The 27,253-nt window shown below is 36.5% G+C and overlaps 2 protein-coding genes across 4 annotated transcripts in view; both read left to right on the top strand.

The window, feature by feature from the left end:
* Positions 1-12,978, top strand: part of LOC145980680 (uncharacterized) — a 65,055-nt gene extending 52,077 nt beyond the window's left edge. The window contains exons 10-14 of the mRNA XM_083113738.1: positions 1,384-2,075; positions 2,982-3,150; positions 8,151-8,315; positions 10,243-10,388; positions 12,785-12,978. Coding sequence (XP_082969864.1) covers positions 1,384-2,075; positions 2,982-3,150; positions 8,151-8,315; positions 10,243-10,388; positions 12,785-12,881 — 1,269 coding nt within the window. The 3' untranslated portion in view covers positions 12,882-12,978. The remainder of the gene's footprint in view (positions 1-1,383; positions 2,076-2,981; positions 3,151-8,150; positions 8,316-10,242; positions 10,389-12,784) is intronic.
* Positions 12,979-22,977: 9,999 nt separating this feature from the next.
* Positions 22,978-27,253, top strand: part of LOC145981023 (uncharacterized) — a 105,348-nt gene continuing 101,072 nt past the window's right edge. For 2 of the 3 annotated variants that reach the window (XM_083114121.1, XM_083114120.1), the window contains exon 1: positions 22,978-23,877. In XM_083114121.1, coding sequence (XP_082970247.1) covers positions 23,238-23,877 — 640 coding nt within the window. In that variant the 5' untranslated portion in view covers positions 22,978-23,237. The remainder of the gene's footprint in view (positions 23,878-27,253) is intronic. The other variant, XM_083114122.1, reaches the window with a different exon arrangement.

Raw genomic sequence — 27,253 nt, 5'->3', positions numbered from 1 at the left:
GGGTCATCCAGCCTCAAATAAATGGGTTGAAAGGGGGGGGGGGGGCAGGATAAAGGTGACGAAAGCATGGTGCTTATTGCATCACTTCCAATAATGACCAAGATCATGAATATGTAGGGGCGTACCCCACATCTCCCCCATATGTGCCTTCATGGCATGGTGCAAAGTACATGGGAATTTTACCTTTAAATATGCCATTCGGCATTTTGTATAACCAACAGGATACCTACCCACTTTGCAGAAAAGTTAGAATTTGCTGATTTTCCGTGGCCATCATCATACAGTCAATTCATGATTGACATCATATTTATCAAGAGAGATGTAGAACCATTGCTGTCACTGATTTGAAATGGGAAGCTCTTAGTCTGGCATCTCACGGTTCTTGATAAATCCTCTGCCCCTACAACATTGGGGAGAACTGCTTTATAACTCCCAAAGGTACCCATCAAGCTTCAGCATATGAGAAATGGTTCACACTCCTCTTTCTTCAATTGAGGCACTAATTAAGTCACATCACAAAGTTGCTGACTGCAGCGATCAGCAGTAAATTGACTGTCTAACGGTAACTCATAATATCCAAATATTGGTATCATTATTAACAGAAATCTGTTAAAGTATTTGAATAAAAATTTGTGTAAACTATCACTTGAATTAACAGGGTGGCTACTCACTGGAAATTTCTTGAATTCTGTGAATTATGCGTTAATTATTGACTCTGGGAATTATGCGTATATTCTGTGTGAATATGTGTCCATAGACATGAAAAATTGCAACTTTTATTTATCCAAATCACATTGCCCTGAGGCAAGTTTTTTCACAGTTTATCTTTTATTTTTATCGAGCAATGAAAAGAAAGCTTAATGGAAAATAAAACAGAATTCTCTCAATCCGTTTATTTTATTAGTGTCCTCCTCTGCAGAACAATCTATCTAACAGACGGAAGTATATTGCAAGATATCTTGGAGTTGAATAGGTAAATCTGAGTTTGAAATTCTTGTACAATGAACATTTTTTCGTACATTAGTGTATCCCGTAACATTTGTGACTTGTGTTTGCAGATGTATTTTGAGTCAAGAGTATGTAAATTCCACACCTTAAATTAAATATTTTAAATGTATAGACCATTTAATTGAATTGAATTCGATTTTTTGGATACATTGAAATCACGCAGGCCACTTATGTTGTTAATATATTTGTGTGTGTATGTGGTTAGTGGCAGTAATACATAAGGTTGAAATAGAGAGAACATCTGCTTTTACCCTTGAATTTTTGGAAAGTTTGCCTTGAGAGATGGGAATTATACTTGAATTTTATCACATGTCTTAGAGTGGCCAACCTGATTAACCTTTAATCATGAGATGATGTATTTGTTTTCAATTTCAGGATGGCTCCACCATGGTTAACATTATGTCCCAACCATCAGAAATTGTCAATACTGGCAAAATACCCTCTCATGTTTCCGAAGTTAGTGTTAAGGAACAAAATGTTCACAGCAAGGAACAAGCTTCAAATGACATTAACATTATAGACTACAACATTGATCAGACTGCTAGTCCCCTATCCAATATACCAAAAAATATCCTTCAGTCAAAAGAAACCAAAGAAGTAAGTAGTGTGCCCATTTCTGACACCCCTTCGTTTGGTAGCTCACACACTGTAGCAGTGGTCCAAGAAACCCATCCACCAGCTAAAATAGACCAGGAAGTAATTGCACACAGTGAAGAGACTGAAAAAACATGTATCACAAATGTAGATGCTGAAGAGAATGCTGTGAGCGAGAGTAATAGAGAATTGAATAAACTTAATAACAAAAGTGAAATCGAAACAGGACTGAAATCTGATACTGCAAAGCCAGATGATTCCAAGAGCAGGTACAAGCTGCCTTCTTCAAAGTCAAGATTTTTCATCGCTGATAATCCCATGGTTAAAGAGTTCATGGAAAATTTTGTTAATCTTTACTTTTCCGTGTTTGACTCAAAAGACAGATCATTGCTGGCTGATCTGTACCATGAGAATGCCCTGTTTAGTATATCAACTGTGTTTCTACCAGGACAGATAACATCAAGTGGTGCCAGGTAAAATTATCATTTTGTTGTTATTAGTTTAGCCTTTTAAGTGGTATCGTGTCAAAAATAGCCAATGTACAGTGCGAATTATCAGATTAGAACACTACTATTGGATTAAAAATTGTGGATTAATTAGATATTAACTAGTAGACCTACATAGAAACGAGTTACATCAAAATTTACCTTATTCAATTCTGTGTTAATCTATGGTAACCATTTTTTTTATCGTATGCCTTCGATTTTTTATCACCGTGGCAACAATAAAGTGCCTGTTTTTTTTAGTTTTGCAAATGATCGCTCTCTTTGATATTCTATAAATAAAAACGAACAATCCAATCATGATGAAATTGCAATGCAGTGCAGGCAGAAATGTTTTAAACACAATACTTAATTTTAAGATTTGTAAAATTGCTCAAAGAACCATTCTTATAACTTTGTCAAACAACTTTTTCTTAGTATTGGGTATTCCTACAAATAAAATATTGGTATTGTTTTGAGGCTCTTTGCACCTGTTTTTAAAATCCATTGTCATTGTAAATTTACATTACGAAACCGATTTTATACACATTTTTATTCAAGGGGGTAAAATGTATGTGAAAATTGGCAACACCGCACACACTGACTTGCACCGACAGCCCACAGTTTCGACGATTCAACGGACATCGCTATGTGCGGTGATGCCACGCTCCACGTACATCTTTATTTGTTTGTTGTTTGAATTAAGTCATGGAATATCAAAACGTCAAGTTCTGACTTAATTTTTTATTTTCCTTCGGTAATTGTAATTAACATAAATATTGACAGACTGGTACATCCATGCCTCTTGTGAAAGTAATGTTATTAATAGAAAATAATGATAATGCCCTTTATTGAATTAATTGTTTATACATATATATTTTCCCTTTATTTTCTTAGACTTGTGACATACACTGTTATGAATAGAAACCACTTGCAGTTGACATGTGATATAGAACGGGAGAAGAGACTTCATCGGGGTCGTGAAAATGTTATTAACTGCCTCGAAATAATTCCCATCACAGAGCACGAAATAGAATCATTTTCTGTTGACCTCATTCAATACACAGTAAGTAAGCTATCTTGTTTCCTAGCAGTTGTGGGCTAACTAATTATGAAGCACAAGTTTTTTTTAATCATTTTTAAAGCTTTGAAGGCAAAATGCAAGATTTAAAGTTTATATTGATATTAAGGTCAAGCTGATAACCACTTTGAACCAGTACTTATGTTAATGGTGTAGTAGTTATGTTGTTGCCTTGTAATCAAGGGTTCCTGGGTTCGATACCGAGTGCAGGCACATTACACAGTGCTTCAGTCCAGTCCTGATTAGCTTAACTGTGCATAAAGTGTACTTAAAAAACAATCATTCAAACAAACAGTACTTATTATTGAAGATTTAGCGAAAATTTCTGTGTAAATAGTACTTACATTGTTACTCTTGTCGATTATACACACACACAAAAAAGACATTTCTGTATTTCGCAGCCTGGCCACATGTGTACTGGTGAAGAAAAGATGTCATTGTACATGTATGGCAAGACAATGGAAGAGGATAGCACCAGGTAGAGGTAAAGTTTCCCCTGATGCACATAGCACCATGCCATAAAGGCACATTTAGGGGATACATTTCTCGATCTTTGATGAAAACTAATAATGAAGTTGAAGAAGAAAAAAGGAAATACAAATTCATGGGAATCCCATACTTTAAGAGTGTCTCAGAAAAAATCGAAAAAACATTAAAAGAATATAATATTAATGTGGGATGAAAGCCCCTAGTGACATTGAGAAACACTTTACGGAGTATAAAAGGGCAGAAATAGAAAGAGTTAAGGAAGAAGAAGAGAAGGGAGTGTATAGCATTAGGTGTAGTTGCAATAAAGAATACGAGGCGTATTTGTAAAGTAAGTACTGTTTGCAAATATTGCCACTGTAGCGCTGCAGTCGCGACTATGAGTTCTCACTGACATCCTTCATCCCTTAGTAAGCCACAGGCAGTCGTGGGAGCAGGTTATGCTTTTTCTTCATAGGTTTATGAAGGTTTGAAATGTTCAAGAAAAACAATCGGCCCGCCGACTGTGAAGTCCGGTCTGTGATTCGTTTTCTCAATGCAAGAAACGTGAAACCGGTAGACATCCACTGTCAACTATGAGAGGTCTTTTTTTTATGTTTAAATAAGGTCGTGAGACAGTTCACGATGAGCCAAGAAGCGGTCGGCCATCTGTTGTGACCAAGGATTTGGTGCATGCGGTCGACGCGGAAATTCGTGAAAACAGACGCTTCACAATATCGTCGCTTTCCATGGAATTTCCACAAATTTGAAGAAAACAGTCCTCTACGAAATTGTGACAGATCGTCTGAAATCGAAAATTGTGGTCAGCGTTTCGATGAGGATGATGGTGTCGAAGCACGAGTGCATGGATGGCTTTCATCACAGGCGGAAACATTCTTTGGCAAATGCTTGCAAAATGGTGGAAACAACGTAGAAAAGTAGTTTAAGGTCTGTAGAATGCAATTCAAATAAAAAAAAGGTACAAAACTATTTTAATTTATTTCTTACACCCTTTCGGTACTTACTTTCCGAATACGCCTCGTACATTGGGCAAACGGGAAGAAGTATGAAAGTGAGATGGAAAGAGCATGATAAAGACATTAGCGAAGCAATACATCCAACGGGCCTATCCGAGCACATCATAGAAAATTCACACAAAATTAAGAAAAGAGGTGTTATCAAAAGGGAAAGTAAAACCATTAATAGGAATGTATATGAGGCAGCCAACATTTGCAAAGATAGAAATAGAAAACTAAATAGAGAGGATGGAAACCTCGATGAAATTTGGATTAATATGTTCAAAAGGTGGGAAAATGACAAAAAGAGAAACAAAATATGTTTCCAGGTTACTCCTTAGGTAATCCGTGCGGTTCGGGAAATACGAGAGTTCGACCCGGAAGTGACGTAGGTGGAGAGGGGAAGCAGTTAGGTGGGAGGGAAGTAGCCTGTACCAGTTTCCTGCATTTCATAAGGAAGCAAGAGCTCATAACTACAAGGAAGTCAGGGGAATTGGGATTTTATAGTTTTAACCATTTTTAATTTGTATACTTGGATTTTAGTGAACAATGATAAGGGGTATGGATTTTATTTTCAAACGGGGCAAGTTTTATCTAATTATCTTTCACCATTTCATACCCAAAACCTTTTCCTTGATTGATAAACTTGACACGGCATGGTGGTGATTCATGCCTAGATAGTGCCTGAAGAAGGGGGTGGTTAAACTCCCGAAACATAGCATATATCGACGAAGGAGACTCGCGGCATAAGTAATTGACTTTTACCTTATATTTTTATTCATTTCTATAATAAAAATTATTTTTTAATATTTGTCATAAGTGAGTAATTTGCAGAAAATAAAAATATGAAAATTTCTCTATCTCAGCCATTTTTGCATCATGCTCTGGTCGCCTTTGCCCCCCCCCCCCCTACCCTTTGATTTAAGGGTGGGTGAACCCCAGAGCCACTTTATGTTGAGATAAGGCTGGAAAAATTCCGACCTTGATATCACCCATCCGGGTAATCAAACCTGGGTCTCCTGTGTGGCAGTCAGACACTCGACCTACTAGCACCAGGCATTAGAAAAATAAGGCACTTCCACCATTGAGTGCTGGATGGGGGTGGGATGGAAAATGTCAGAAATAGTTGACTGGGTTAAGAGAGATGAATATAAGTAGATCTGATTACTGAGTAGCTAGATTGAGTCTGCGAGCTATGATAGCATGCAGTCTGTGAGATACAGAAGTGTTCATTTTGTGTGGTAAGTCTTGTGTTTACCATTCCCTTCCATTATACAGGTTGTTTCCATAATCATGTTACAAACTTTCAGGAATGATGGAAGGGGACAAAAGTATCAATTTGAGATTACAAACCCCTGTCCAGAAACCCCTCAGTCAGAAATTACAAGGGTTCCAAAACCATTCTAACATGAAAGGTATGCACCCCACAAAATAAAAGAGGATGTGATCTTGAGAAACTAGCAGATACGTTGTTTGTTTATGGACATAAGAGATAAGGAATCTCAGTCCGAAAATGCCCCAGTCAAGAGTTATAAATCAAAACTATTCTTGGAAGGTAGAAGGTTCTATGCAGTCCCTTTTTACAGGATGTGGAACTACCACAGTGGGTCTGGTCCCACTTACCTGTAGGCCCAGTCCCGATTAGCCCATCTGAGCATAAAATAGTCTCAACAAAACCAAAGTTTAACCAAGATTTGGGATGATTATGGAAAAGAAAAGAGGTTTGTAGCTTTAATAAGTAAATTATAAGGAGGTATCAAAAAGTTTGCCTGTTGAGGTATAATTTGTTTAATAATGGAAAGATTGAAACAATGAACATACATATAGTTTGCCTGTAGAGTCCTCTACTCAGAGTTACCCTTCCACACAGTTGCCATCACGTTCGATGCATTTGTGACAGCGTTTTATCCAGCCCTCAAAACCAGTTTGGAAAAATTCCACACAACACTCCCTGCCACACTGTACAGAGCTGTTTTAACCTCCTGTAGGTCATCGAATCTCATGCCACGAAGCACAGACTTTATGGTATCCTAAACTCTCAATCATTGCATGTGCTGACCCATAGGACATGTGCACTGCATTAGAAATTTCCTGGATGGTGATGCGTCTATCCTCTCGAATGAGCTCATCATCCCTGTGGCGGTTGTCGTCGGTCAACGATGTTGATGGCCTGCCACACTTTAAGTTTCTCCCACTTTGAACGTAACTACTTAAGTCTGAGCTAAGTCTGTGCTTCATGGCATGAGATTCGATGACCTACAGGAGGTTAAAACAGCTCTGAACAATGGGGCAGGGAGTGTTCTGTGGAATTTTTCCAAACTGGTTTTGACGGCTGGATAAAATGCTGGCACAAATGCATCGCATGTGATGGCAACTGTGTGTAAGGGTAACTCTAGGACACTACAGGCAAACTATATGTATGTTCATTGTTTCAATCTTTCCATTAGTAAGCAAAGTATACCTCAACAGGCAAAACTTTTTGATAATCCCTCGTACTATCTCCTACCATTACTACATCATACATAACTAGCCAAGATTAATGCATTTGTAGCAGTTGTTCATCCTCCAGCATCAATGCAGGCATGACAGCATTGCAAGAAGCTTTGTTGCATACACTCTAACATCCCTGGTGTCGTTCTGGAGATGTCACAGGCAGCAAGGGTTCTTGCCAGGAGTTCTTCTTCATTATCCACAGGTGTCTTGTACACAACACTTCTTACGTGACCCCACAAAATAAATCAAGTGGGAACAGACCAGGTGTACCTGCTGGCATACCCTTCTCATCACTATGGTTTTGGCTTGTAATTTCTGAACAAGGCTTTTCTAGACAGGGGTTGCTTATCTCATATTGATGCTTTTGTCTCCCTCAGTCATTGCTGAAAGTTTGTAACATGGTCACGGATACACTCTGTATATACATAAAGACAGCTGGTATCAGTGCCGATGTATCAAATCAGAAAGTATGTTTCATTTTATTTATTCATACTGGCTGATACTTCTGAGGCATTTTGAGGTCCACAAAATTGCCACGTGACTGAAAATTATTGAAAATTCAAAGATATTTTAATATTCTGATCTAATTCTTGAATATTTTGAAGCAGAACTGTGTTTAATTGATGTTTACAATTGGAATAGAATACTCACCTATTAATATTAAGTAATGCACTATACTACTTCTATTGTTACAGTTTTCAAGCATCAGTATTGGTGGGAATAGCAGTAACAGACTTGTTTTATTTGCTATATAAATGTCTCACTTGTAACATCAGATTGAACTACTACAGTGAACCACATGTTTTGTTGAATCAGATATTTGGATCACAATATGCACTTTATTATACCAATTTCTTCTTTCATCTCCATTGTATCTGATGATACAAGCAAAACTTTGTGAAATGTCGCCTGTTGTAATAATAAATAATTTACTATGTGTATCATGCATAAAAAATACAATTAATTGAAGACTGTTATGCATTTATTAACACATTCAATTTACTCTTTCAGCCGAACCTAATAATCTCTGTCTGTGGTATTTTCCGAGAGCCTACCAAAGCATATAAGCCAGTGAGGTCTTTCAAGAGATTATTTATCTTGGCACCCCATGAAGAGACATATTATATTGTGAACGAAGAACTTTTTGTGACAAATGCCACAACAGAACAGTACAAGGTATGGATAAAAAATATGGCACCTCAACCTGATCATTAGTTTTGCAAATAAATTACACAACACATGTGTGCTATATTCTGAAATAATTTCCACTTCATCTACGAATTTATGTAAATATACAGGGTGATCCATTTGAGATGTCAGAAAAGTAAACCGTTATATACAAGAGGTTCATGTACATATCTCCGAGCAGCTTGTTGTAATATAAGCGGAAAGGATGTAAGTTTCGAATGAGTGGAGGTTTACAGACTTCAGCCATATGGTGGCACTAATGTGCATGGTAACAATGGTGGTGGTCACACGTCACAACAGTGCACACAGTATGTTGTATGGTATGTGAAACTTTCAAGTATTACATGCATGCTACTGCCACCACGCAGCTGAAGACTAAACCTCCACTCACTCGAAACGTACATCTGTTCTGCTTATATTACAAGCTGCTCACAGATATCTACATTAACCTCTTGTAGATAACTGTTTATTTTTCTGACATCTCAAACTGATCACCCTGTATATGAATATAAGATGTGAAATGGAAGATCCAGTCCATTTTTTTTTCAAGTTCCATCTGTCAATATCATTTTTATTCTATACTTAGGTTTGAGCCAGTGCAACATTGAATTGTTACTATTTATAATACTCTTCCATTACTGATAGTTGAACAATTTAGAGTTGTTCACATTAGTTATAAATGAGAATATAGGGTAGTTCATAATACAGTGGATCATTGTTTTTAAGGGGACCAAGCTGAAAAAACCTAAAACGTGGGAAAATGTAAAATCGGGGAAAATTTTATAACATTTTGCTGTGTTGGGATCATCAAGATTGAATGCATAATGCAGAAAATGTAAAATCAGCATTCCACTGTATTCTTCAGGATTACGAAGATGTATTACACTTGAATATGCTTTTGTTTGTGTAGGTGTGACATGACTGGAATGTCATATTGATGTGTGCTGTGTCACCCATGCTTACTAAAGTTGATGACCCCTGTGTGCACCTATGATCTGGAAAAACTCCCAAGTCAAAATTATACATCTTATCTTAAAAACTTGGACTTCTCCATAGCTTGACGAATATCTGACTTGCAAATAATTCTTGAAGCTTTCCTGGCGGCGAATATTGAAGAGATTTTCTCGGGCAATCAGCCAGGTGATTTCCGGAAAGGCTTCCGAGAGCTAACGTCACTCTCATCTTCAGGGGATGAAGTGCAGAGATAAGTCAGGGTGACGTTATATGTATTTGGTGTGGGAGGGGTCTGGTGTAGGTGGCGGGGCAATCAGGTGGCGTTTCTCCGACGTCCGCGCTCCCAGTCGACTGACTTGCAAATTTTCCTAATTTGCCTGCCCTATAACCATTAGATACATAAAGAAATGGAAATAACCAAATCAAATATGTCCCGACCTCCATGGTGGAGTGTTTAGCACACACACAAAAACACCAGGGGTCCGTGGTTTGAATCCTAGCCTGCACATGGGTATATGTTGTTGCTTGTGAGTGCCGTCCATCAATTTCATTACTCGTCTTCATATTCGCGATTAGACAAAAGTGGCTGAATGGCAAAGTAAAATAAAATGAATCAAAGAACCAAATATGTGCATTTTTAGTTCTCTTCGACTTTCGCTTGAAACATTTTTTGATATTTTCAAAGATTTGTGTGATACGATTGAAACACAACAACAAAAGATGGCCGCCAGTTTCTTAGATGGCGGCGATGACAGCATGCACAAGTGTTGATGTTTGGGATGTTACTTGGGCACTAGTTATATTCACAGGCAAAGTCTCCTCCTTAAGATAGCTTCTTCCAGGGAAGGCCAATATTTTCCGTAACATGATTGGATTATCAGTCATCAACTGATTTGTAATGTTATGCACTTGAACAGAATTTGAAGGATATATCATATAATTTATTCCTAATTTTTTACAGATTTGTTGCAAGTCTAAAGGTGAAGATGAAGAGATACTTTCTGTGGGACATTCCATTCCCGAAGATAAACTAGAAGGTTTTTCAAAACATTTAATGATCGAGACCTTAGTTCAGATTACAAACTTGGATCCAGTTTGGGCTCTGAAGTAAGTCTGCATTTTGAAATTGAATTTACAATAGCTTAATTTTTTTCAAATCACAATAACATCAAAAATAATAAGGGCTTTTAGCAGATTAAATATACTAGATATATTTTTCATTAATACTAAGTTGCCAAATAATGTGCAATAGATAGATAAAACATTTTCAGCAGTCGTTAGGCAAACTTTCAAGAAAAGTGTTGTTTTGGAAAATAAACTACACATTTCATGTTTAAGCATTTATGTTGCATTTTACGTGGGTTGTAAATAAAGTAGTGGTAACGCTGTCAGGAAAAGGTAATGGCACAGTGCATGTGCTATCAGGCAGTGAGCAATGTCAGTTTGGAGCCAAGCTGATGTGTGGAGTGCCAAAAGTTGTCGGTGCAGCAAGTGCTGTTGCGTATGTAGGAGGTCGAAATGAACACAATTTTCTGTACTGCTCTAAAATATGTTTACAAAGGTAGAACAGTGATTGTGGATCAAAATCCAGGTTTGATCATGGCAAAAATGAACAAGAATGTGATCAAAACTTGCATGAAGCCTGAATCAACAATAACTAGCCTTATCTGATGGTTGCAGAATGGTGACAATATCGGGAACCCAGCATGATGCAATTTTTCTTATGTTGAGGTTGTTCTCACGGAAGCATCGCAACCTCCTAAAGAAATGCACTTACCCATTATGCAACCATCAGATACGGCTAGGTATTGTTGCTACAGGCTTCATGCATGTCTTGCTGTCATTGTCGTGCATTTTTTCCACAGGCAACCTGGATTTTGATCCACAATCAATGTTCTATCTTTGTAAACATGTTTTAGAGCAGTACAGAAAATGGTGTTCATTTCATCCTCCTACATACACCACAGCACGCACTGTACCGACCACTTTTGGTACTCCGCACATTGACATGGGCCCAAACTGACATTGCTCACTGCCTGATAGCACATGCACGTTGTCATTACCTATTCCTGACAGTGTTGCCACTACTTTATTTTCAACCCACGTACTTAGAATTTGTCATCTTGTTGCGACAAAATGGTGTAAGAAAATACATCTCTCACCCTATGAAGTTGCCTATAATAAACATTGCAGGAGTAATGTCACATTTTGCACTTCTGGTATAAACAAAAAAATGTGATATCATGATACTTTAGTGTGGGTGTTTGCTTAACACTGAAAATTATTGTTCCACAAAATTGCCATTGAATATTCTTGTCTTTGCAATTTGTAGAAACTGTCATCCGAAATAGCATGTTTTCATTTTCATTGTGAATATTATTGTATTAGTAACTAAATCAGAGTTCTCATGTAGTAATATGTACCATATTCAAGTGGGATTATATTTGGACTCCTTCAAAATATTCTCAAACCAAAAAATATTCTGACTACTTCAATACCTGTTCGATAAAATACATTCCCATAGGGAATTCCATCAATATGGTACCCGAAAGTGGAACAACTTCAATTTAACATTCTACCAGGCCTACAAATCATATTTCTCCTTTTCGGCTCCCAAAGCATGGAATGCATTGCCTGCGAACATCGCAAGTATAAACAACCCCTTCAATTTCAAAGGAAAAGCAAAAGATCTGCTGTTAATGGAACAATTTCAGAGTCAGGGTGGGGCACACACTGAAGGTATCAAGCCACTAACTATATGGAATTCATGTTGAGGGGAATAAAAAACGCGGTTGATAATATAAGACGTAAGCGAGTTACTAAAGATATATCCGCAAAACTTACTTGTAAATGTTCTATTAATTTCGGTTCCCAACTCGAGTTCCCAAGTGGATGGTGGCAGAAGCCACAGAAATTAATAGAACATTTCCAAGTAAGTTTCACGAATATATCTTCAGTAACTCACTTACGTCTTATATATGGAATTGTGTTATTGTATTATTACTATTGCCTTTTGTATTTGTAGTTACACTTTTTTTTTTAGTATGCATCTAATTTGTGTGTATTTTTTGTATCTGTATTACTTTACATTTATCTTACTCAGTTTATCTTATCTTATATGTATCATCATATTGACAAGGGTTAGGTGGCAGGGCAACCCTTGGCTCAACCTCGCTCGCTTAATAAAGAAAAAATATTATTATTATTATTATTATTATTATTATTATTATTATAACACCTGATGCAGTATCTTATCAGTTACCACCTTACAACTCCTTGTATTATAATGTGTTGCCCTCATATTATTTTTGCTCTAAGATACTAAGTATAACCACATTTGTAGAGCAATGCAGACGGGAGACAAATTAGTTGGTATAAAAACAACGAAGTGCAACTTCACCACTGTATATAATGTACTTAGCCTGTTTCACCCATGTGGAATTTAAAGCTGCAACTTGTTTCCATTACAGTATTATTATAATTATTTTGTATTTATTCTTCAGGTGCTTACAAGATAATGAGTGGAACCTGGTGGAAGCAGTGAAAGTATTCAAAACACTTCATGAAGAAAAGAAAATACCAGAGGAGGCATATTGCTAAGAAGTATTTTTAGAGAGAGAGAGTGGGCCAGAGTGGAGTGTAAATGCGTGTGTGTTTATTTATATTTATTTGTATGTGGTGTAATTTGTAAATAAAACCTGGAAAAATCTTAAACTTGTGTATTATTTGCACATGACTTCAACCTGTCAACTAAATAATAATAATAATAAAAAGGACATTTGTGACTCGTCGTGCCTGCCACCATTTCTCCTCAACCCCTTGAAATGGAGATTTTTCTTCTTGATGTTCTGAAATTATTCTTCAGGATAAATGTCCTGGTTCACATAGAAATGAATGAATGCTAAAAAGAGCATGCACAATTAAAAATGGTTGAGCCACAATTTTCACTGACTTTTCAATAAGTAATGCATGACTTATACCTGGTGTTAACATAATTGTGTATTACATGATTACATACACCGCATGCACAGGGGCGTATCCAGAATGAATATTTGGGTGGGTGGGGGTCAGCCAGGGGTGCCCATCCTCCAAGGCCAATGGCTTGTCCCCTCTGTAATAGTATGATAGTTATCTCTATTATTATTATTGTTATGTTTCGTTATGGATGCGAAAGTTGGTCCCTTACATTGAAAGAGGAACATAAATTGAGAGTATTTGAAAATAAGAACCTTAGGAAAATATTTGGGCCTAAAAGGGATGAGGAGACAAGTGAGTGGAGAAGGTTACATAATTTAGAAGTACATGATTTGTATTCATGTCCAGATATTATTAGAATGATTAAATCATTCGGTGGACAGGCCATGTGGCACGAATGGGAGAGGAAAGAAGAGTTTACAGGATTCTTGTTGGGAAACCTGATGGTAAGAGACCTGTAGGAAGGCCAAGACGAAGATGGAGGGACAACGTTGAGATGGACCTAAGGGGAATCAGTAGGGATGGAAAAGAGTATATAGATCTTGTTCAGGATAGGGACAGATGGAAGGCCTGTGTTGCTGCAGCTATGAGTGAGTGAATGAGATAGTTATTATGTTTCGTTATTCTTCGAATGCTAATTTTAGAATTGAATATATGTTTGTCAGAAGCAGTATGAAATATTTCACTGAACTCTTCATTTGAAATTTCATGAAGTCTCTGAATCAATTCTGTGACGTCTCTTAGCTAAGAAAGAGCAGAGGTTAAATTGTGATGAGGGCTCTAAATACTTTGACAACTGTACAGTAAAATTGAAAACCTTTTCTCAGATAAAGGGTACAATTCAGAAAGTCCACTTTTTCAACTGCAGCTAGAAGATCAGGCGATTGTTCACTCGGGACAGCTCCACTTAACTGACAAGGTTGAAGAAATTTAATCAACTTTACTTACTGTACCAAAACAGTTTCTCACTGAAGTCAGATTTTCAGCTAATGCACTGTATCACTACTCAGTGTGAAAAAAAAAAAAATAGTGGATGTTATTTTCAGAATCCACAAAATCCCCTGAATACGCCATTGCACATGCATCAAATCGTCGCTGATTACAGATGACTGACCTGACTGTGGCTCATCAAGATATTCTCCTGCCCGTCCTTGAACATTCTCACCCATTTCCGCACTTTGCTATCACTCATTGTATTGGGGCCGTACACTTCAAAAATCTGATGATGAATTCCTGCTGCTGCCATGTTTCTTGCTGCCAAGAATCAGATCACTGACCGTATCTCACAGTTGCTAGGCTGCTCAATCGTCTTAAACATTGCAATCACACAATATGAAGCACTCGTGCTCTCCAAATAGTGTCTGCTTCTGAGCAAGGGATACCGGAGTCCCATGCTCATGCCCAGGATATAACAAGTTATTGGCAAATGGGCCTTACTTAAAATATACACCTTGTACTATGGAGGAATGGTCCTCCCAATATGATAATTCCATTCACTGGAAACTGATCTACATCTCAAGGAAGTCTATTGATTTCTTCTCTCTTTTTGCTAATGGTAACTTCTACATTATATTGTTAGAAGAAACAAATTCTTATGTAGAAACTTTTGAGGGTGCACAATCACACATCTTAGGTGAGAAACCTGTGACTATTCCTGAGATGAAAATTTTACAGGGCTTCTGCTGTACAGGGAAACTGATAGCGTCACAACTACAAGATCACTGCCTTTCTTTAGTCTCAGATGAGTAGATTATTTTGAGTTGTCTTCACTTCGCAAGCAATCAGACTGCCAATACTTCTTACCATCTATATAAAGTCTGACGTCTTGTTGATGTGTTCAACTAATTAATGAACAATATATACTACCCACGAAAGGAATTCATTGTCATCTTGTTCTCTGCCAGTATAGATCAACGGAAAAATACATAAATATGGAATAAAAATCTGTATGCTGACAGAATTGTCCTTAACATTGTGATCTACATCAAGATGACTAATGCAGTAATTTTTAAAATCAGTGCAAGGAAATTTAAATGTTGGACACTTCCTCTTCATGAATAACTTTTACAATAGTTATGATCTGGCAAAAAAGCTTTTTGAGGAAGGTACACTTCTGTTCACAAAAAGTGGCACACTTGTTTAAGTTGAAGTCCAGCTTCGTGGCTGGAAGTACAGCCGAAGTAAGTGTTCGGAAAGCAGTAGCGTTGCTTACTATCAATCAATTTAACCATATGCAGGGAATTTTGTGTCTCTCAGACTCAAAGAAAAGGGCTAACGGAAATATTGCAATGTAAATATTAATTAACTGGAATTTCCACGTCTACAATCAAAGTAATGTAATGTGAAATATTCCTGAAATTTATGTTAAAAAGAAACTCATTTTTGACGTTCGTGACGAAATAGTTATCACAATTCGTTAGAATGTGAGGGCCCCGGGTTAAAATTTGCCCTGAGCATGGGTGTTCTTTTTGTCTCTCTCTTCATCATCGCGAGTAGCCGAAAATAGAAGAAAAGCAACACTAAATAATGAAAAGGAAAAAAAACTCAATAAGAACAAGCGGGACAGAAATAATGCTGTTGCAATTCCTGAAAATGATGCAAGAAAAAATCTTTCGGAAATAGTGTATTCCTAGTGCAGGAGAAGGCTTGAAGAATAAATAAACTCTTTCCCCATACTTTTTGGCAAACAGTCACAAAGTTGGCACTGAATATGCGATGGGAAAAGTAATAGAATTGCTAAAGGAAGAAGAGTTTATGTCACAGCCAGGGGCCACATGAGAGGAGGTATACCCCCCCCCCCCACACACATCAGTCATCCAGGTTATTAATAGTAAGTCAGTGGTTGTCCTCTCATTTAACTTTAACAGTAAATGGAATTTTTGTAAAATAAAAATTGTCGGGCTTTACTTTTTTTTACACATGCACGTTGGTTTCTTAATGGAGCACAAAAATAGAATTGTGACTCTCGTAGATTCCAGAATAATGACTTTTCATTTTGAAATAAATAGTTTAAAATAATATAATTTATGTGCCATTGGTTAATGCGTGAAATTAACGGGAACTAGAGAACGGTAATCATTCAGGGTTGGAAACAGTAACCTTCCACAAATGCAGGACTTCCCAACGTCGTCATTAATTTTCATGCACAAGCTTCACTTGTATTTTGTCAGCAATGTGTACAGCATATGAACCCTATCTGATGAAGTGTGTTGCTTTCAAATTAATGTAATTAGCGAGAAGCGACATGAAAAGTTTCGAGCTGGACAGGAAAAGATGCTATCTTATGGATAAATTACTCGAATAGCTTGGTTTCTTCACTGTGGCTTGTGGCCATGTCGGTTAAAGGCCAGCTTTGTAAGCTGAAATCCTAGGTTTGAATCCCCATGTTTCCAAAATATTTTTTCTTACCAAATGGGTCTACATAATGTATTTTATTCTCGTCACACCAATTGCAGCCTGAAACTTCATTATTGTTTGTGTGCCAATAAAAAAATATGTATTGAAGCTATTACTCGTTCAGAGATTGTAACCGTTACTCGAGACTTTTTTTTGAGATTTTTTTAGTTGCTGCTAAGCCTCAATATTTACAACAAGTGCTAAAATTGAACATTGTTGTGTGATAAAACACACCATTAATATTCTCAAGAAGAAAACCACTGAAATTAAATGAGTAAGTTGTGAAGAACATCAGCAGATGTTAAAATTAAGATGTTCCGTCATTCACATGTCACTCTCCTCGTTTTATACATAGATAGATATTTACAAGTGACCCACTTGATGAGTGCTCGCACCTTAAGAGTAATTTTCAGATGGGAATGAAAAAATCCTGGTCCAAATTGTAGTCAAGACGTGTGCAAAAGTGTTTTTTTTTTTTTTTTCAAAATGTATCAAAAGTCTGTGGATACGTTACACTCACACTTCAATTATGCTAGGGACGGGACTTACAGCTCCAAGTGAGATCTGAACCACTACGTGCCTGCCATCTGCTATCGAACCCAGAGCCACTCTATTGCAAGGGGACTAATTTACAACACAACATACGAAAGTCTCTCTCTTATGTCATGAAATTTATCAATTTCTAATTTAGCTCACGATTAAGCTGGAGAACTATAAAATTAACTGTCCAAACAAAAATAAATTAAATTAATCATTTTCCAACAACATAAAAATAAAAAAATCCAAATTCCTAGATAAAAAAGAGACAGGCAAACTTTCCATCATGTTTATGAATTATATAGTTGCCGAACATAGTGCTTTCTTTATATACAAACACTACTACAAAGCAATGTTGGTCGATAATTTCAGTTAAAAGTACTTTTTTTAATTTCTTAGTAATAACTCCTGCAACCGAATCAAATGAAGGCCCAGGGGGGAAAACGATGAATGTCGATTTTTTGCCCATTTTGAGATCGCAGCGCCATCTGATAGCTCAGAAGCTGTACTATAAGAATGAGAACTGCCTTGGTTGGGAAACGGTGAGAAGTGCCTGAAAAACGCATTATTATTTTGGCATATATTGACGTATTTATGGATAGAAAAATCTTGTTTTTCATTTCCTGGCAAATCGTCTCGAATGAACATTCATCGTTTTTCCCCCTGGCCCTTCAAATGATATTCCTTGACGTTTACAAAATTACAGATTTAGAAGAGAGGGTTGATCCAAACACTTACTTGTGCACTATGAAATAACTCAAACAGCTAATCATCCAAAAGACACATTTTACAGCTCTATTCTAAGTGCCATATGAATGATGTTTAGGTAAATAATTGTAGTTACTAATTAATTCTGTTTGTTTCTGATAATAACATCTACAATCTGCGCACGTCTTGACTTTACAATTTGGACCAGGATTTTTCTTTCCCATCTGAAAATGACTCTTAAGGTGCGAGCATTCATCGAGTGGGTCACTTGTAAATATCTATCTTATGTATAAAACGAGGAGAGTGACATGTGAATGACGGAACATCTTAAAATATATCTGCTGATGTTCCTCACAACTTACTCATTTAATTTCAGTGGTATTCTTCTTGAGAATATTAATGGTGTGTTTTATCACACAACAGTTTTCAATTTTAGCACTTGTAAATATTGAGGCTTAGCAGCAACTAAAAAATCTGAATTTCAAGTAGTCTCGAGTAACGGTTACGTTCTCTGAACGAGTAATAGCTTCAATACATATTTTCTTATTGGCACACAAACAATAATGAAGTTTCAGGCTGCAATTGGTGTGACGAGATTAAAATACACTACTTCGTCACGAACGTCAAAAACGCGTTTCTTTTTAACATAAATTTCAGGAATACTTCAATTTACGTTACTTTGATTGTAGAATTGGAAATTCCAGGTAATTAATATTTACACTGCACTCTTTCCGTTAGCCCTTTTCTTTGAGTCTGAGAGACACAAAATTCCCTGCATATAGTTAAATTGATTGATAGTGAGCAACACTGCTGCTTTCCGAACACTTACTTCGGCTGTACTTTCGGCCAGGAAGCTGGACTTCAACTCAAACGAGTGTGCCACTTTTTGTGAACAGAAGTGTACATACTGTATGGAACAATTCGATCAACTTCCACAGCAAATTCGAGGGGGGTCCGAACCAGGTGTCTCAAATAATAATAATAATAATAATGTTTAATCAAAAATAATTATTATATTAAATTAACTAAAGTAGCATTAATTAAAATATTCAAATTAATTAATATATTTTTATTACATGAATAGGTAAAAGGACAATATAAGAATAGTGATATAACAGCACACATTCATTATCTAGCTTACGTCTAGTTAAGGACAGCAAAATTTGTAAATAAAAACTGGCCTGGCAAGGGAATTAATGTCAAATAGATATAGAATTGAATATTTATTGAATATAAGAAAAGGATGATTGATACAGTTGACAAAAAGTAAAGTTCCTGGTGTTATTTTATGAATGTTACGTTGCAAGTAGTATCATAATCTACTACCATTCAAAGTCGTATGATCAGAATATAATTCTTTCCTTCCAATAAGTTTGGAGGAAATAAATAACCCTCGATTAAAGAAAAAATATATTTTCATTATTTCATTTTAGTTATTTCATTAATCCATTATTTAATTTGTGCACTTAGTAAATCTTCGGGGTGGGGGGTCCGGACCCCCTGGACCCCTCCCTAAATACATCCTTGATATGGTTAGATTGTCTCAAATGGTGATGGTGTAGCAATTGGAAAGTGGAGAGATTTCCATTTCCATGTAATTTCTGGAACAAATGATAGAAGGGCCAAAAACAATAAAATGATGCAAAAAAGTCCAAATTTTCCACATTATGGCTCACAATGCTCAACATAAGCGTATACAAGATTTTTTTCAGAAGGGAGGGAATTATAAAGGTGTATATATATTACATAGCTGCTTTCTAAGGGAGGATAAACAATATGCTTAGTAATACTTATGCATCACACTTCAGGGTGCAAAATCATTTAAGACTGATGGGGGGGGGGGAAATATTTTAATCTACAAACCCCCTCTCCACAAACATACATATAAATTATACAATATACATATTTATAATGTTATTAAAAGTAAAAATAAATTACTAAATTAAAAATATATTATTATTATTAATTACCCAAAAATAAATAAATTTGTTAAAATACATCAGATATTAATATTATAAAGTAGCAACCTACATCCTTTAGTAACTGGTTAAAAATGTTAATAAATTATGAAATAGTTGAAGTGGTTCTATTATGTGTAAGTTTTTATTAAGTTTTTGCATTATGTTAATATAAGTCAATTACATTTCATAGTTATTATTGTCTTGTATTCTTGTTTTACTTTTATTGTGCGTATTGATGTAGATTTGTTAATGATCTCTTGAGAGAGAAAAAGCATTGAACACTCAACAACTACACTAATTTGTAAGTATATGTATTCGATATTATTCTTAGAACAGTATATTTGAAATTAAAAGTAATTGTTTATCTTTTTTTTGTTGTAACAAAAACTATCCCCCCGAAAATTTTGGTGGGGGTAAAATCCCCCCGTCCCCCCTTGATTTTGCACCCTGTCCCACTCTACAGCAGGTTTTCAGGTGGAAGGAGCCTCTATGATTTTTGGCTACATGCAATACTTTATTGACGTTATTCATCTTTTCCTTTTCTATGTGTATATATCTACAAATTCCCAGCTTTATTATTTTTAAATATAACTTGATTTTCTTTACTAAAATATTCTAGCTCAATATGTCAAATACCTGTAGTGAAATCAACCACCATGTGTGTGGCATATGAGCGGCTTTGGAGTAAAACTTGATAGCTTACACTCCGTTCAAAATAACATTTAATGCAGTTGCTGCACGATAGTGAATGAAGTTCCTTCAGTAGCCCGTGCTTGTGACAGTCATAAACACACGGGAACATCTGGGTAACCCATAAGCCACAATGTAATGTAAGCCACAATGTAATGGACAAACTTTCACTTACATTTTTCTCAGTTTCATACGTTTGTGGGTTATGAAGTTCTACTCCCGAGCTGCTGTTTTGTTTGTTATTAGTTGAATGTAATTAGCAGAGACCTATAATTGGGTAATTAAATGCCTGTTGGTTACCCAAGCTGAAATAAAAATAGACAAAATAAATAGACGCTATTCGAGAACAGAACCTCTGCAAATGAGCAACGAACAAAAAAAAGGACCATCTTCCATCAAAACAACATGAAAAACTCAATATGCTGACCAAGGCAGAAATTAATTTTATTTTAAAACATAAACTAAACGTAACATTTCAACCTTCTAGCAAGGTCTTCTGCAGACTCTGTACCAAGTACAAATGAAACAAGGTACAAAACAGGAAAATATATATGCACAAAAATCACTCCCCTTCAGACACAAGATTATTAGAATGTTGTTTTTTCTGGAACATTCCAGCAGGTGGCCTTCCCATGTCAACTGTACTTTCACCTGACAGGCGATTTAGCTAAACATTTCCTATCATCTGGAAAGTGGTTGGATTCTTTATCTCACACTCTTTTTCCTTTCTTTCTTTATTCCTCTTCCTTCTCTCCTCTTTCGCTCATGTCCTTTCCAATCTTCCTAACACCTTCTTCCATTCTTTGTTTATCTTGAGTCCCCCATTCCAGTTCATTGTGTCTTCTCTATTTCCTTGGTCTCCTTCCATTTTGTCACTATTACTCTCTTCTCCCTTCCTATCTGCTTAGCCTCATCCCACTCTATGTCATGTCCTGTTTCTCTCATGTGTTTAAATATCGCATTTCTCTCTCTCTTATGTCGTACATCATCCCTATGTTGTTTCAACCTGTCTTTCAGCCTCTTTTTCATTTCTCCTATGTACACACACTGACATTCTTTACACTTCACTTCGTAGATAATCCGTTCCTCTTCTCTGTTTCCCTTTCTCTTGTTTGCATTCTTCGCTATTCTTAAGATGCTTCTTCCTCCCTTCCTGTAAGTTTTAATGCCTGCTTTCCTAAGCACTTTGCATATCTTTTCTGTGGTCTTCCCCATACTCCTTATTCCAAACCACCTGTCTTTTCCTATTTATGTTTTAAAATAAAATAAATTTCTTCCTTGGTCAGCATATTGAGTTTTTCATATCATGGAAACAAGGCTGAATGGTGTTGTAATCAAAACAACAGGGAAATGCCTGAAGAAAAGATGCAAAGTGTGCTATGAGAAGGGAAGGAGAAAAGACACTATTTTTTGTTGATCAGAACGTGCAGAAAAAACAAATGTTTCACTTTTTACCACAAGTTAAGTGAATCTGTGGGAACTTCCAAAATGATTCCAAGCTTTTCCATTGAACTATAAATTCTACCTATACATGTAGAATTAATTCTTCTTAAAATGTGATTTTATCATTATACATTAGTAACACTGTTAAGCCTTGTTTCCATGTTAATAAGATAATTGTGAATCTTTGTTTGAAGAAGACCCTGTTAGAGGGTGGAAACATTACGTTTTAGCATGGTTTTAGTGTATAATTTTTTCTACAATAAATTTTGCCTTTGTCAGCATTTAATTGTTTTATTATACATTAATAACTAACAAACTATTGAACAAATTGTATATCGATATAGTCATTATTTTATACTTTGTTACATAATATGATTACTTAGTAATGTAATACTCTGCGTCAAGCAGCACAGAGTAACAAAAAAATGGAATAAATGCAGATGGCGCACATGCGCGTCATTGTAAAATTTACACGAAAGAAAATTGAAAATTTGCAATATATTTCACACAGGTCAATGCATTTTATGTTACTATTAAGTATGATCAGCGTAAAGCCCGTTCCTTTCGATTTTCATATAATTTTCCTTGAGAATCTAAAGCGTTAAAATTGTACTGTAAATATTTCCTCCTCTTATTGAAATCGTCCATGCACGGGAATGGGGACAGTGCCCCTTTTGTCCCTCCATCATAAACGACCACAGACTAGCAGACCTGCGTACCTTCGGTTCCCCATCACAGATTCACAAATTTCTTGCAAACTGATATGAAAATGGTTTGGTATTTTGTCCCTAATTGCAGTTTCTCATATTCTTGCAAGCGATAAGGAGAGACGATATAATAATGAAGTAATTGTGATCTTATTGTTTGCATTAAAATGCGTTAAGTTGTATATTAAGTGAGATTAAGTTGATTGGACCAATATTTACACTTATTATATTTGCTCTCTCTCCGATCCAGTACAATATAACATATCAATCTATTGTCATGTGTGTTTTGTAACATTGTATGCAATGCGTGGAGTTGTTTTAGTTTATATCAGTTCAGTTTAAGTTGATTTTTAATGTTAGGATGTTTTAATTTTCGACAAAAAATCTTCTTCATAAGAAAAAGAAAAGCTACAATTGCGAAAATGTATTTAAACGACGTGACATCCAGAAAGTGCACCAGCTGTGACAGTTCCATTCAGTGTGTTCGAAGTTTGCTCTTCATAGATTCGTAGAAATTAAGTTTTACACTAAATTCTGAAATGGCCACACACGAAACGATAAGAGACAATAAAAGTGAAAGTAAAGAAACAAAAATCATTCACAGTATTCACAATCCTCCCATTCCATGGGTTGATGATGTAACCAACCATATTTTCGAATTGCCTAGGAAAAATAAATCTACGACCAAGAACGAATTGACGGGCAGTATTCTGAGCGAATCTGTACGGGAAGAACCAGTTATGAGCAAAGAATCCACTGTACAAACGTTGACGTTGCATTCAAGGAAAGGCAAATGGGAAAATTTTTGTAATCCTCCAATACCGGGAGTGGATGATTGGAAAGATGATTTTAGAGACTCGTCAACGACGTCCGGTAAACAAACTATGATTATTGGAACTTTAAAATCAGTGCCTGGGGAAATGACAATAGAGAATAAAAAAGGAATTAGTACAGAAGGTGGTGAGAGCAGTGAGAGATATCTTTGTTCAATTCAAGAATTTCGTAGAATTGATTCACAGATGCATCAGAATAAAAAAAGGAAAATAATTACTGACATAAATAACGATGCTAGCACAAAAACGTGCAGCAAACCAGTTTTGTCAAAAGCAAACAGTACATCAGAACAAGATGAATTCATGGAAGATGAATATACAGTGGAATATAGAGACACCTGTAACGGTAAGTGCATAATAAGAATTACATCTAGAAAACATTCTGGGTAACTGTTCTGATTGTTTTATGATATTTTTCATATTCTCGTAGCAGGATGACTAATTATCGTAGAATTTTTGCAATCATTGTCACACGAAATTTGAACCTTCAGCACTGTTTGGATTTCGTAAAACTTCGACGGACAATAGCCTTTGGCACGTACATCTTCATACATCATCACGCATCGTGATTGCATTTTGTTCATGTTCATTGAGTATCCAGTGTTTCGAACTGTCTGTGTTTGCAACAAAAGTTAGAAATATGACTTGTCCTGGATGCATGGTGAAATTCGTACCGGGTGTGGAAGAACCAGTGGATTTTTTAATTTAATTGAACCCGGGATCGTGTAGAAAGGAAATGAATGTTGAAAATGTGTCAGTGAATGTAAGCTACTCATTACAAGGAATGGGCCAGTAGCGAAGCGTAGTCTTACGAAGGAGGCAAGCAATGTTTCAGTACAACAAAACATGTAGTACAACGACATGCCGAGGGGAAAGATTCAAGGTTTATAGCCTCATTTACCCAGTCGCTGGATTTGTCAAAATATCGTAATAAAGTGACTGTACTAAAAATAAACCATATGATCCGCAAACGTCACATTTACTTTTTTAAAAAAATCCAGGTAACGTTACTCATATGATATTAAACGTTTTGCATATGCGAACTTTCCGCATACGACTAAAGGGAGACGGAATTTCTTACTTACTTATTAGTACCTTTATTTGTTCATTATTATTTAATATGGTCAAACGGTGACCAAACCGATTTAGATAAAAAAAATGGGAATCATTTATTTATTTTACGCTGCATGATGTAATTTAGTATTTTTGGGCACCCTAAAAACCGCATTGGAGTAACTTAAACACTAAATAAAAAGTTAAACACAAACAATAAAAAATTCATTTCAAAGCAAAGAAACACATGCATAGACGATGTACTCACCACAATAAATTTCAAACTCTTGGTGTTGGTCGACCCCCTTCCACGATTTTCATTTTAACACTTATCTCTCTCTCGAGCTAAACGAAGCAATTTTCAATTGCTCAATAATACACCCGCACTTCACATCAACCGTTCCTAAATACGCGTTCATTCCGATAAATTCACAGCACAAAACACGAAGCAACAAACACTCACACTATCCCACGCGCTTTCCACAACTGCAAATGCAAGCATCCACACAAGATCACTTTGAAAATCTCTGAAACAACAGAAAGTGATACCAACCTATTTCCTTAATTTTATCCGTCACAAAGGAAAGATATATCAGTTTGGAGATAAAAATTACGCGGAGGAATCAGAATCATTTCAGCAGAACGAGTATGTACATTAATATTTAAGTAATAAAGTGTCATTCAATGGCGAAGGAGGTGGGGTGGATGGTAGACATAACCCCCTTTTGGCCCAGTATATCTAAGAAAAAACGTCAAAGGAAGGAAAAGATGACAAAATGGCGACCGTAAAAAGGCCCTGGGAACACCACTTGCGTCATAATAATAGAACTTAAAACATATTCGGGCCTCCCCGATGGCGCAGTGGTAGTGTCGTCGCCTTGTAATCAAGGGGTTCCGGGTTCGATACCCGGTGGAGGCACAAGTGTTTCAGATCCCATTTTAAACTGTAGGTCCAGTCCCGATTAGCCTTACTCTGCATAAAGTGGACTTAAAACAACAAATCAATCAATCAATCATTCAAACATATTCTTGTGCTCATAATATGCAGAATGTATACGATTTACTTCTATGCCATGTACAAATATCAGTAGATAGTTCTTTCTCAGATAGCTTTATTTTCACCCCAAGTTTTATTCAAAAGCAGTCAATTTATTGATTGTAAAATTTGTGAAAGAGCTCACTTGAATTACTGCGTAAATAATTTGGCAGTTGCAAACACTGGTAGCGGTCAACACTTCTGGCGTAATTTGAGCTGGACCGACCAGGAAGCAGGGTGCAGGACCAAGGTCCGTCCAATCTTCCCTCCCTCCCTGAGAAAACTCTTCACGGGGGTGCAGAAATTCCACTGCCCCAACTCCCAATGCCAACTTTTTTTACGCGTTTTACATTTCGCGAAATCTAAAATAATTTGTAATATAATATGATATATATGGAATTTAGAACAGTGATGATAACTTCTTTTAGTTATTTTATGACTAACAATTATTATTATATATACGTGTTCATGAAGACAAATATTCGTTACTAGTTTTTGCTGGCAACGTACCCATAGATGAATCCTTCTGCTTTCGGTTGAACTTGGCTATTTTCGGGAATCACGCAAGCTCGGAAAGCACAGCTTTTTGTAGAAGCTTTGTGGACGGGTTCCACCAGAATTTCACGCTTCGCCATGTGACTCCTTCGGAGGTCTTATTTTTCCGCAGAACGGCTGCAAGCATTGAGGCTGGTGCTTGCTACAAAGCTGCTGGGGGAGTTTGCGGCCACATTTTTTCGCGAAATCGAGTGGAATGGAAACTAAATACGGTTAGAACATTAAGTACATTAAATGATATTCGAATTATGCAAGCAGTGCTTGCATTGCTTGTACTATATCTTCGCCTCTGGAATGGGCTGTGGGTATATGCCTAATATGACGTGTCGTGGATGTGTGGTGAAATTCAGGTAAGTTTTCTGTATCCTTAAAACTGATTTCTTCAAATTTAAAAATTTGGGGATGCCTTTAACGGGTACTCTATAGAGAAAGCCGGAGCGGAGGCGGTACCACGGTAGCGGTAGAGGGCGGTAGGTCAATTACCCCAGTGGCAGAGCCCGGAATCGGTGGGAAATTTGGACTCAAAAATTTCAAACGAAAATAATTTTTTAGTTTAAATTTCCCACCGATTCTGGGACGGATAGCCCCAAAAACCATTCATGTATAGTGCCACGAAACATTACAATTTTCTTTGCAAAACAATGCGAAAAATTTTTAAAAAATTAATTGGATCAGATGAGCTTTTTTCTTGGGTTCCGAAGGTTGAAACTGCATAACGAATGAAAATCGACAAAACACAAGCACAACGTGCGATTATGTGGGAAGGTGTACGCGCCATATTGTGTCTGAGGCAAGCGAAAAGACTAAGAGAAAGAAGTACTCTAATGTGAAAAAATGCAATTACTTTGATCAAAAATAGTCAATACACCTTAAGGAAAGTTCCATGAAGCAGATAGGTAAGTTCGAATGTCAAAAATTGACGAAACGAAGAAGTTATAGGTGTCCGACGGATAGTAAATTTTTAACTCAGAAGTAAATCTAAATCGAACCATGTAAAAGTTGGATTCGTATCATGATGTAATCTCAATAAAACTAATGTAACTTGCATCTCCCACTGTAAAACGTAATAAGTACATTG

Source organism: Lepisma saccharinum, chromosome 28 (assembly GCF_977018435.1).
Source record: "Lepisma saccharinum chromosome 28, izLepSacc3.1, whole genome shotgun sequence".
In the NCBI taxonomy this organism is placed as follows: Eukaryota; Metazoa; Arthropoda; class Insecta; order Zygentoma; family Lepismatidae; genus Lepisma; species Lepisma saccharinum.
Note: the sequence above shows the minus strand (reverse complement) of the source record. Positions and strands in the feature narration are given on the sequence as shown.